This window comes from Lynx rufus, unplaced genomic scaffold (assembly GCF_022079265.1).
Source record: "Lynx rufus isolate CCGP_SWC_20201006 ecotype Redwood Valley unplaced genomic scaffold, mLynRuf1.p SCAF_7, whole genome shotgun sequence".
In the NCBI taxonomy this organism is placed as follows: Eukaryota; Metazoa; Chordata; class Mammalia; order Carnivora; family Felidae; genus Lynx; species Lynx rufus.
In genome coordinates, this window is record NW_025814889.1 from 46,206,561 (window position 1) to 46,219,791 (window position 13,231).

The 13,231-nt window shown below is 37.8% G+C and overlaps 1 protein-coding gene across 1 annotated transcript in view; it reads right to left on the bottom strand.

The window, feature by feature from the left end:
* Window positions 1–13,231, bottom strand: part of LRP6 (LDL receptor related protein 6) — a 175,395-nt gene that overhangs the window by 25,349 nt on the left and 136,815 nt on the right. The window contains exons 13-15 of the mRNA XM_047066194.1: window positions 4,601–4,803; window positions 2,605–2,816; window positions 1,477–1,667 (exon numbers count right to left, since the gene is read on the bottom strand). Coding sequence (XP_046922150.1) covers window positions 1,477–1,667; window positions 2,605–2,816; window positions 4,601–4,803 — 606 coding nt within the window. The remainder of the gene's footprint in view (window positions 1–1,476; window positions 1,668–2,604; window positions 2,817–4,600; window positions 4,804–13,231) is intronic.

The following is a 13,231-nucleotide window of genomic DNA, read 5'->3' on the forward strand; positions in this document are numbered from 1 at the left end:
CATATATTCTCTCAAAAAAGAAAAAAGAAAATAAAAAATTATCCTTCTATGTCAGTGCACACAGATCTACCTCATTTCTTTTGGAATGACTGTTATATTGCATACACTTGATATATCAGAATGTATTTCTCTGTGACACATTATTATAAATAATGCGGAGCAGGTACCCTTGTACAAATGGGTCATTATTTCTGTAAAGAAAAAAACTATCTAAAAGGGAAATTCAATGGCGCCTGGGTGGCTCAGTCGGTTGAGCATCTGACTTCAGTTCAAGTCATGATCTCATAGGTTTGTGGGTTCAAGCCCCACATCGGGCTCTGGGCTGACAGCTCAGAGCCAGGAGCCTGCTTCAGATTGTGTCTCCCTCTCTCTCTGTCCCTCCCCTGCTCAGGTGCACTCTCTCTCTCTCAAAAATGAATAATCAATAAAAAAAAGAAAAGGGAAATGCATTGGCAAACTGCCCTCCAGAAAGGTCTTACCAATTCCACTTATACCAAAGTGCACGAGAGCATGCCATTCTTTACCATTCTGGCCAACGTTGGGTATAATAAACCTTAACATATTTTTGCCACTCTGATAGATATAGTTTATTATTTTAATTTCATTTACTTGATCAGTAGTGAGGGCACACAGAATATTTGGACATCAGAAACGGGGGGTGGGTAGGTGAAGTAACTATGATTGCATACAGAGGTTTGAAGACAAATGAACACCAGCAAGTGATTTAATTTGGTTAAAATACCATGAGTTAAGATCATTTGAGGTTGACGATGGCTTTGTGAAAGGCAAATACCAACTTAAGTATACAACTAGTGTTCTTTCTTCAGGTTATGAGATTATCCTGAAGATTTTTTTTAGTAGCAGTGACATGATCAGATACCATGCTTCAGAAAAGTAGGTTGGGAAAAATGCATAAGCTTTCTGGGGGATGGGAGGGAATCAGCAGGGAGGAGATTTCACTGGCTACAACTCAGGCCAGAGTTCAGATAAGAACATAAACTAGAGCACAAGAATTAGGAATGGAGAAGTGATGCATCAGAAATGTATTATTTATAGAGGCCAAATCAAGAAAACGGGGAAAGTATTATATAATAGAGGGATCAATCACGTACATGGTTGAAGAAAAAGTGCTTCCCAACCAACCTGATACTAACCACCTACCCTTTAGAAAGAAGGGGTGCCAGGGTGGCTCAGTCGGTTAAGCGTCTGACTTTGGTCAGTTCAAGCCCCGCGTTGGGCTCTGTGCCGACAGTTCAGAGCCTGGAGCCTGCTTCAGATTCTGTGTCTCCCTCTCTCTCTACCCCTCCCCCACTCATGCTCGCTCGTGCTCTCTCAAAAAATGAATATTAAAAAAAAATTAGAAAGAACTGTAAACAAATATCCACAAAAATAATAAAATGGAAGAAAAATATAAATTCTATTAATGAATCATCTCAATAACTGAAATTAAAATAAGGAATTACATTTCTTGGGTACCTGAGAGATCACTGCTTTCGATTCGACGGAGATCAGAATCTGCCCAAAAGAGCTTGCCCAATCTGCTATCAAGGGCTAATGCAATTGGTTTACTTAGGCCACTGAAAAAGAGGACCTCCCGTTCTGTTCCATCCAAAGCAGCCCGTTCAATTTTGGGAGACCTTTCCTGAAGATTGGTAAAATACATATACCTGAAGAGAAAGGAAGAAACAGTAAATTTATCAAAGTAAGAAACCATACAAAATGAGACTATCCTTAAAGATATAAGGAGTAGAATATTTTAAAATCTTATTTTTAAATGTTGCAGAATGTGTTATTTTTAAGGCCATGGGATACTTTTATTATTTTTGATAACAGTAACACAGAGTATACAGAACTTCTTGGGGAGATAATTTTCATGAATTAATAAAATGAAATGATAGACACAGGCACAGCTATGGTTTTGGAATATTACAATACAGAAATAAAAGAACAGTAATCAGAGAGACCTGGACTCAAAATTTTAAATTCCTTCTCCAATTAGTCTATTTCATAACTAAAAATAAGTCATATATGAGTTATTTCTTATATTTAAATTCTAAAGTTCATCTCTTTCCAGTAACTCTTTTGAAGTAAGCTACTTCCCCTGCTGAATTCCTTATCATTCATTCAGATGCAAAAAAGTACTATTTTACCAAATGTAAAGCTCTGTATTGAATGACAGAAAACATTAGTTCTTGTCATAAAGGAACCTAAAGTCTAGGAGAAAATATAACACCAAAAACACAAGTCTGAGGTAGAGGTCTAAGCATAACTAGAGAGGCAGAGATACAGAGTGCTGGGTATTTGGGAAAGGGGAAAACCACGCCAGGCTGGGGTGGGCTAGCTCAAGGAAAACTTCACTGCAGTTCAGTCTTGGAGGTATGGGCAGAAATTAGAACTAAAGCAATAGTGACAAAGGAAAGAAATTCTAGGCAGGAAAGTCAGGGAAAGCAAAAATACAAGAAAACGCAGTGGCAGGTAGATAGAACATATCGAGTTTTTTCACTGAAGCACAGTATATTAAAGGTAAATAACTAATGAGCTGAAAAGGAAGGCTGATGAGGATCTCACATGCCAAGATATCTGAAAGCAACTTGAGTAGCATACCCTTTCTCCGGGTTTACCACAATGGCTCGAGGTCGGTCTTGCTCGCCTTTTAATACCACTCCAATTGATCTCCCATCTAATCTTGTTACGTTAATGACATTGGTGGCCTCACAAGTCCAGTAAATGTAGCGGCTATAAATATCAATGCTGAGATCATAGGGTTGTATTTCCAGGTTCTGATTTGGAACTGAGCTCACAACCACAGTAAAACCCTAGGGAAAGAAAAAGACGCACACATAGAAAATTAGACTCCAAGTCAGAGAGCCCTGAAGTGATCGCTCACAAAGCTTACACTTACATGGTACAAACCTGAGAAGGAACTCTCAAGTCTCACCAGACATTTCTTACTAACAGATTTTTTTTTATGGGTAATGTGCTTCTTTTTTATCAGGCATTTTAAATGTTCCCTTTGGCTATTATGACATGTAGCAGAGGAGTGAGCTGAGGCGTATTAGTTGCTCTAGGAACCCGACAGTGCATTGATTCGAGTGGGAAGGTGGCAAGAGTCTCCTGTAAAGTGGCTACAGCTGCAGCTAGAAACATCCCTACAAGTCCTCCAAAGCAGCGGTTCTCAACCAGGGGCATTTGGCACTATGGGGAGACATTTCTGATTGCCACATCTATACGAGTACAACTAGCATCTAGTCGGTGGAGGTCAGGGATGCTGTTAAACAGCTTACAATATACAGGTCATACCTCCAAAACAAAGAATTATATAGCCTAAAAATGTCAATAGTGCTGAAGGTGTGAATCGCTTACAGAGACAACAGCAATGAGGGCTAGAAACCACATCGACCAGTCATGTCCTTCTCCAATCCTCAAACCACCAAAAAAAAAAAAAAATGTTTTTAACAAAGCAAAGCAATAGGGAGGTTCTGTTCTAATGTTCTATATGAATAAATTATATTTCATTTACTTGGCAACGCTGAGATAATATATTCCTTAATGAGGCTATCTCATTTATCTGCTGTGCCCTTGACTGTATAATAACAGCTATAATTTCTATTATTTATCAGTCTGTTAGTCCTGGTCTATATAGTGTAAGGTGCATCTGTAATATACCACTATTGCTAGACCTCTCAATGATCCCTCAACAGCTCCTAAATACATGATCACCTCACCCTTAGTGACATACCAAAACTTAATCCAATCTCCCTAAATTCTAATATATTCAAAATTCAACATCACTGCTATAAGGAAGACAAATGATTATTCATAGTAATTCCCAGTCTAAAACTGCTTGGCCACCAGAAAGAAAGTAAAGTAGTATGGATAACTGTGATATAAACCATGACTGGTATGTAAGCATAGAGAAGATAATTGATAATATTTTTATTCCCTCCCCTCCCTAGTCACCAAATAATAGCCCCCCCATCATTAAGTTAGTGATAACATATCCTTAGGTGTTTTTAATTTTACCAAGACTGTGTTATATGTTTCTTATCCTCTAAACCTTTTAAAAATAATTAATAATAAAAAAAATTAATAATAATAGAACTGTTATTTACTGAGTTTATACATACTATGTAACAGATAATGGGCTATGTGCTTTACATTGTTTTCAGCTAAAAAGTTCCTAAGAATCTTAGTGAGTGACACAGATAGATCAAAACCAAGGTCTATTTAATTTCAAAGCTTCCAACACTCCATGTAAATGAAACCATAATGGAAAAAACTAAACAAACAGATATGAGTGGCAGTAACAAAGTCATTACCAACATACGAACTAAGTTTTCCTTATACAATTTTTATTCCAACAGCATTATCAAACAATTAGGATCTTTGATAATGATCAAAGATCATTAGGAGGAAAAAAAGCTGCTACGTCCAGAATTTCACATTCTTCTCTCTCTCTCTCTCTCTCTCTCTCTCTCTGTGCGTGCGTGCACGCACACACACATACACGCATGCACACACTCAAGAATTAAGTAAAAGAGGATGGTTAGTCCAACTACATAGCAAAAAAAAACAGAATTTGAACCGAGCCCTGAATTACCTGGCTGCCATCTTCTTGTGCTTTTCGGATCATGTTTTGTCGTGAGTCAATCCAATACAGTTGCTTGTCCAGTGGGTCATAGTCAATGGCCCGGACATTCCGAAGGCTGTGGATGGGAAGGATGATGTCAGGGCTCTGCTGTTCATCAATCACCATGCGGTTGATGGCACTCTTCTGACTGAAGAGTAGGAAAGTAGTTGGAGCTTAAAGAAAGAAAAGAGCAAATTTTAAACACAATTACTCTAAATCTTGTATCACTCAAAGATCTGATCAACCTGTTGTCTGCATTTCATGCAAAACAGACACAGATGTTGAAGAGGTAAGACTGAGGACAAAACCCTCTGGAATGTCCCTAGAAACTCTCCTTAAGGTGATACTAATGCTATCAAACCATAGCACTATGCTATCAAACCAGTTATGAATTTACCCAATGACATAGGGTATTATGTCATAACCCTAGCCTATTTTGTTCCATTTTGTCCACAGTGTCATAAAAGGAGACTTGATTTCAATAAAGCATTTGATAAAGATATCAAAATTCTCCTTGTGTGCCAAGTGAATAATCCTACTCTTCCATAAGCTATTCTGCGGGTGGCAGGAAACCTGGGTTTCCATAGGTCAAAGCAGAAATTCCAAGAAAGGTTTTAGTATCAGCTCTCTCATTATCTACTCACTTGATAATAACTAAGTTACTGAACCTCTCTGGGTCAAAGTTTGCTCAACTCTAAAATAAGGTTACAGCTATTTTGTCCTGCTCATTGAGTTCCTGTAAGAATTTTACAAGATATATGAAGATACTTCAAGAATTAAGGGTGCTGGGTGACTCAGTTGGTTAAGCCTCCTACTCTTGATTTTGGCTCAGGTCATGATTTCACAGTTCGTGAGTTTGAGTCCCGCATCGGGCTCTGCACTGTGAGTGTGGAGCCCGCTTGGGATTCTCTCAGGGCGCCTGGGTGGCTCAGTTGGTTGAGCATCTGGCTTAGGCTCGGGTCATGATCTCAGTTCCCGGGTTCAAGCCCTACATCAGGCTCTGTGCTGACAGCTCAGAGCCTGGAGCCTGGCTTTGGATTCCGTGTGTCTCCCTCTCTCTCTGACCTTCCCCCACATTCGCTCTGGCTCTCTCAAAAATAAACAAACATTAAAAGAAATGTAAGGGGGGGCGCCTGGGTGGCTCAGTCAGTTGGGCTTCCGACTTCAGTTCAGGTCATGATCTCACGGTTCATGAGTTTGAGTCCCACAGGGGGCTCTGTGCTGACAGCTCAGAGCCTGGAGCCTGCTCCAGATTCTGTGTCTCCCTCTCTGTCTGCCCCTTTCCTGCTCACGTTCTGTCTGTTTCTCTCTCAAAAATAAATAAACATTGGGGAGCCTGGGTGGCTCAATCAGTTGAGTGTTTGATTTCAGCTCAGGTCATGATCTCACAGTTCGTGGGTTTGAGCCCCACATCGGGTTCTGTGCTGACAGCTCGGAGCCTGAAGCCTGCTTCAGATTCTGTGTCTGCCTCTCTCCTTGCCTTTTCCCTGTTCATGCTCTCTCTCTCTCAAAAATAAACATTAAAACAAAATAATAAAAATAAATTTAAAAAATAAACATTAAAAAATGTAATAATGCATTATTGTCAATTATACCTCAATAAAAAAGTGTAAAGTATTATATAAATGTAAAGTAAAAATAACTACTGTTAATTATATCAGTAGTAGCAGTAATAAAGTTAGTATTAATAGAAATTAAATCCTCATGGATTGCAGTTACAGGTTTTATTTTGCATTGTGTGGATGATAATTGCAAGGAAAGCCAGTAAAAATGTCTCTCTCTCTCTCTTGCTCTCTCACACACACATGCACACACAAAACTAGTAATAACAATTGCTTTATACTCATTATCTCTATCTTCACAAAAAACCTTGTATTTATATTTTTACCAAAAAAATATATTAATCTGATATTAAGTTGATGTCCTAAATTTATGAAATGGGGAAATGCAACAGAGACTAACCCTCGGGACTAAGACATTGATTACTATGCAGGAAAACATCTAGAAAACAACAGCATTTGGGGCGCCTGGGTGGCTCAGTTGGTTAAGTGTCCAACTCTTGATATCAGCATAACGGCTCAGGTCATGATCTCATGGTTGAGATCAAGCTCCACTTGGGATTCTCTCCCTCCCGCTCTCTCTGCCCCTCCCCTGCATATTCTCTCACTTACAAAAAAAAAAAAAAAAAGAAAAGAAAAAGAAAAGTAAAGAAAGAAACAGCATTTCACAGTGCTACCAACAACTTCAAAGTCTACTAAGTATTTTGAAAATCTTCATTAAACCATATATAAAAATTCCACAATTATACTCCAGTCTCTTGGTATTCAGTCATCACCTAAATCCAGTAGAATTTTGTGCTTTTCGTGGACATAAACATAAATGGCCAATCTAGAAGTCCTTGCTTAGGAGGACCTAAGCCCCATTCTTCACGATTCCATCATGTGTGGTTCCCTGGTTTACTTTACATTTATACCCAAATGTACATTGGCTTAATTTGAGTTTCCCAAAGAAACTCATTGGTACTCATAAAGAAACCTGGTATTTACAACACTGAAATTCTTTTTTTTTTTTTTTAATGAAACATAGTTGACACACAATGCTACATTCGCAACACTGAAATTCTGCTTTGTGTAAATTCTTCACCAGCTAGAAGCCCATACCTAGCTTGGAAGATTTAGAAAGTCTCCCACTGGAACCCTCCATTATCTGGAGTCAACTCCATCACATACTGACTTAACAACTTTTAGCAATTTTAGTAGAACACATACACTAGGTAGTAAAAATATATGTCACAACAAGGTAGCTTTTTTTTTTTAAGAATTATTTTTTGGCAGTACTGCTTTCTTGTAACTGAATAAAAAAGGGGTGGGAGGGGGGCTCTAAACTCTTAAGTTTCTGACAGAATAATCACCACTTATACTAAGACATACAATGAAGCTTAGACTCCAGAGTTTTAGTTGTCAACTTTTCCTGCCTGGGAAACAATTAATAAAGTATATATTTGGCCCCTACCATGTTTTACTGGGCACTTGCTTTTTTTTTGAGTCAAGTTTTAACCTTCAATTCGATTCTACAATTAGGTGTTTTAGAAACGTAGATTAAGACAAAGTCAAATATGGCTTCAAATAAATGCTTGTTTTGAAAAGTCTACATATGACATTAATGGAAGCTGATGTTGTCACTTATTTCAAGGAAGACTTGATTCTGTCATTCAGTGCTTAAAGTGATAAAGAATATGCAATTTTGTAAGCCCAAATCCAACCTAATTTATGTAACCTCTAACTCCCTCATCTCCTGTAGAATGGTACTTTAAGAAATTGTCATACAGACTATCTGAGCTTTACATTGTCACAATGAAGACAGATGAGATGTTAAGTAGGAGGGAGGTTTTCAGCTCCTTTTGAAGGCACAATTGTTCACCTGCCGCTTAAAGGAAGGCCACGCTCTTGTGGAAGAACTTCATAAACTACAAGGCCAACAAGCCCATCACCTCTGACTGTGCCACTTGTGCCCTGTGCCAAGGGCATGAGTAGGGACCAAAGTCCAGTCCACACTTCATTAGCCAAGCCATGCACCTCTGTGGCTGCAAATGCTGAAAGGAAACCATTTTTTCCTGATTTGCACAAAGGTGCCATAGAGACCAACCACCTCAGTACTGAACAAGGGATTACACAATTTGGCTTCTTGTTTCCTCCCTGACTTGATTTCTTTATTCACTCTAATCCAGTGACACTGGCCCCCTCGGTGTTCCTCTAACATGCCAGACATGCTTCTTCCTAAGGCCTCTGCATTTGCTGTCTCTTTTGCTTAATAGGTCTTCTCCCAGATATCCACATAACTCATTTCCTCACCTCTTTCAGTTCTTGACATAATGTCACCTTATCAGTAAGGAATTCTCTGATCAGTGTATTTAACATTGCAATTCTCCTCCTCACCCTTTCTTGCTCTTAATATTTCTCCAAAACATTTATCTCCATCTAACCCATGATATAGTTTACTTACTTGGTTCACTATCTGTCCCACTGGAATATAATCTCCATGGGGGCAGAGACTGATGTCTATTTCATTCACTGCTACATTTTCCACTGGCTCAAATAATGCCCAGTATGTAGCAGACATTCAATATATATTCATTGGAAGAATAAATGAATAAACACATGAAGAAACAAGCATTAGATCACAATAACTAAGGAGCAGCCCTGTAGCCACAATTTTGAAAGAGAATAAAATTATTTCAGATAATTGGGAAGGAAAACAAACAAATGTTTATTTAGGACCTCCAACATGTCACTCATCATTCTAGATATTAATCCCCAAAATTATCATCTCCATTTTTAGGTAAGCAAACTCAGAAAGGTTAAGTATTTTCCCAAGGTCACAAAGCTGATAAGTGGAAGAGTGTATGTATCTTTCCAAGTCCTCCCCTGCTTCTTCATTCTTTTATTTTACAATGATTTCTTGAATCATTACTACTCACCAAGCATTGTTCTAGGCACATAAGATCAGTGAAAAAAACAAAACAAAAACACTGCTTCAGGGAGTTTATGTTCCAATAAACAGACAATAAAAGCAATTAACATAATTAAGAAGTTATAGTATATAAATATTAGAATACATAAATTACATACGATAACAAAGAATGATAAATGTTATAGGAAAAAGAAAAAGTACAGGTAAGGAGCACTGGCAATGCTAAATAGGGTGGAAGGATGATTTGCCATTTTAAAAGGGTAGATCAAGTCTCACTGTGTAGGTCACAATTAAGCAAAGACTCAGAGATGAAGTATATCCATGTAAATATTTGCAGGAAAAACATTCCAAAAGGTGATAAGCGGCACAATAATCCTGAGGTGGGAGTAACTGGCATATTCGAAAACAACGAGGCTAGGGTAGCTGTGTCATGAAGAGAGCAAGGGGAGAACAGTGAAAGCCACGGTGAAAACAGTGAAAGCCAAGAGAAGCAAAGGGGGAGGGATGCAAAGTGAGGGGTACGGATCATGTAGGAACTTGTAGCCCATTATAAGAACTAGGTTTTTACTCTGTGTGAAATGGGGAGCCACTGTAAGGTTTTGAGAAGAGAAACAGCATGATCTGATTTAGCTTTTGAAACACAGGTCAAACATGAAAAGATGCTCAACATCATTCACCATCAGGGAAATACAAATCAAAACCACAAATGAGATACCACCTCACACCTGTCAGAATGGCTAAAATTAACAACACAAGAAACAACAGGTGTTGGCGAGGATGCAGAGAAAGGGGAACCTTCCCACACTGTTGGCGGGAATGCAAACTGGCACAGCCACTCTGGAAAACAGTATGGAGGTTCCTCAAAAGTTAAAAATAGAACTACTTTACGATCTAGCAATTGCACTATTAGCTATTTACCCAAAGGATACAAAAGTACTGATTCAAAGGGGCACACATGTCCCAATGGTTATAGCATTATATCAGCAACAGCCAAACTGTGGAAAGAGCCCAAATGTCCACTGACTGATGAATGGATAAAGAAGATGTAGTATATATACAATGGAATATTACTCAGCCATCAAAGAGAATGAAATCTTGCCATTTGCAACAATGTGGGTGGAGCTACAGTGTATTATGCTAAGCAAAATAAGTCAGTTAGAGAAAGACAAACATCATATGATTTCACCCATATGTGGAATTTAAGAAAGAAAACAGATGAACATATGGAAGGGGGGAATAAAAAGAAAAAAGAGAGGTAAACAAACCATATCTTAAAGATAAAGAACTGAGAATTGATAGAGGGATGTGGGTGGGGATTGGGCTAGATGGGTGATGGGTATTAGGTAGGGCACTTGTTATGATGAACACTGGGTGTTATATGTAAGTGATGAATCACTGAATTCTACTCCTGAAACCACTATTGCACTGTGTGTTAACTAACTAGAATTTAAATAAAAATCTGAAAAATAAATAAATAAATACATACATACATAACATACATACATACATGAAACACAGGTCAAGGAGTAAATTGCCCACAATGTTGGAAAAGTATCTAAAGGCAAGCACTTTGTGATAAATTTCTCTCATAATCTGCCTTGGATTCTAATATATCTCTACACAAATATTAAATGGTACTAATTATAAAAAGAGGACACAACAGGGGCACCTGGGTGGCTCAGCCGGTTAAACACCTGATTCTTGAATGTGGCTCAAGTCATGATCTCAGTGTGTGGGTTTGAGCCCCACATCAGGCTCTCCTCTAGCAGCACAGAGCTGCTTTAGATTATCTCTCTGCCTCTCCTCCACTTGTACTGTCTCTCTCTCAAAAATAAGTAAACTTAAAAAAAAAAAGTACACAATAGAAAGCCACTTGAAGCACTGTTGATCTATCTCCAAAAGGCAGCCAAAGACAGATATGGGGACTCTCAGCACTGATTCCTCAGGCCTTCACTCAGCAACTAATATGCACAAATATAAGCAGTAAAAACAATAATGATCTCAAAGGGTCTTTCCATATTCCCCTTGGTTCCATTCTCCGTTGGTCATTACTCCTATTTTTTTCCTTCCATTCAACGTCAAACTTCTTGAAAAAGACAACTACCCCTCTCTCCCTTTCTCCATTCACATTCTGACCAACTCTAATCTTTAACCATTATTTCCCTGCAACTAATCTCTTTAGGGTTACTAATCACCACCTTCTTCAAGAATCCAGTGGACATTATTTTAGGGTTCACCTAACTCAGCCTGTCAGCAGCATTCAGCACAGTTCTCTGTTTTGGAATAATCTTATTTCTGGTGCCCCATTCTCTCCTGTTTTTCCTTTTCCCTCTCTGGATGCTACTCTTCAGTGTCCACTGCAAGCTCTCCCTCCTCAGACAGAATTCCTTAGGTTACCAGACCCCTTCCTTTCTCTTTAACAGGAGCTGGCAAACTGCAGCCCACAGCTATATCTTGCCCTGCTGTCTGTTTTAGAATAGTTTATTGGAATTCAGACACATTTTAAAAATGTCCTGTCCATGGCTTTCATGCTACAGTAGACAGAGTTGAACAGGTATGAGAAACTGTATGACTCACAAAGCCTAAATGTTTACTCCCTGGCCCTGTACAGAAAGTTTGCGAACTCTAGCTCCATACCCTCTCCCTAAGTAATCTTACCCATTTTAATACGTGCTGGCAATTCCAAAATCTATTTATCTTCAACCTCATGTCTCCCCTCTTCTATCCAACTATCTATTAAATGTATCTATGTCAATGTCCCATGGGGAAATCGATATAAACATGCCTAAAATTAAACTTCTCACTCTAGTCTTCTCATCTCCTACCTACTTAACTACTCAAACCAAAAATCTAAAAGTCACCCTTGCCTCCTCTCTCTTCTTCTTCCTCACGTACAACCTACTGTTCTGTTCATTCTAGCTTCAAAATATACCTTCAATCCATCAGCTTCTGTCACCACTGCCACGTCCCTTACCACATCAGTCTGCCTGACCTCCCTGCTACCACAACTCTCTTCAAATCCATTCTACACAATAATCAAATCATGTTATACCTTAATTTTCACAGCAACCTTACATGGTAGTTAATATTATTATTCCCATTTTACAAATGAGAAGTTTAAAGCTTAAAAAATTTATGTGACTTTAGTAAAACTCAAAACTATTATGTGGCAAAGACTCCATTAAATCATTAAACTATAAACTTATATTCTTTCTTTTTCACAACTGAAGCCTTGTGTCACAACACACTGAATCCTTTCCTATGTGACTTCTTATACTTTCAGTCACAGAATAAAGTAATTTCAATAGTGAACTGAATAGTTAATAGCTATTATTATTATTATACACATCATTTAATATTTTATATTATTATATGTTAAATTTAAACATTACGTTTATATATCATGTAGAATAATATATATTTATTTTATACTTTTTATGTATGTTTTATATATTTTTGTATATTACATTATGTCATATATGTGACTAATTGAATAATTAATAGCTAATCCAATATCCTATAGCAGTTTTGTTACCATCCACCCTAGTGAACCATACCCTACACTTCTCTAACATGAATTTACTCTTTCCGGTCGAATTCTCTATTTGTTCATCATATCTAGCAATTTGTTCTCGTCTATCCATCAAGACATGGGCCTTCACATATACTTGAGTCCTAAACCAGGTTTCCCCAAGCCAACAATGTTTGTTACACATTATGTTTTGATGTCATTAGCACAGTGTATGTGTGGTTAATGTGTATTTAATATGTAATATGTACTGCTAATATTTAAGTATCAGCAGATATTACAGCCAAGAAAAATCTGGATGAATGGAGAAGATCTGGTAAATCAGCTGGAATTAAGTAGTGACCACACACAATGCTCAGAGCATGTGCTCTTTAGTTCCCCAGATATTTACAATTATTTTATACCGGGATAAATTTACATGAAAAATATGCATTTTCCACCTGGCCTCTTATTTGCTTACATTTTTTATCTTTAGTCTATACTATGAACTTCAAAGGACAAGGAGGTTGTAGTTTGAAAATTTTCTTTGTTTTACTGTCTGTATTTTATAATAAATATAACACGAATAAGAAAAATATAATATAAATTCTTAATAGCACGCA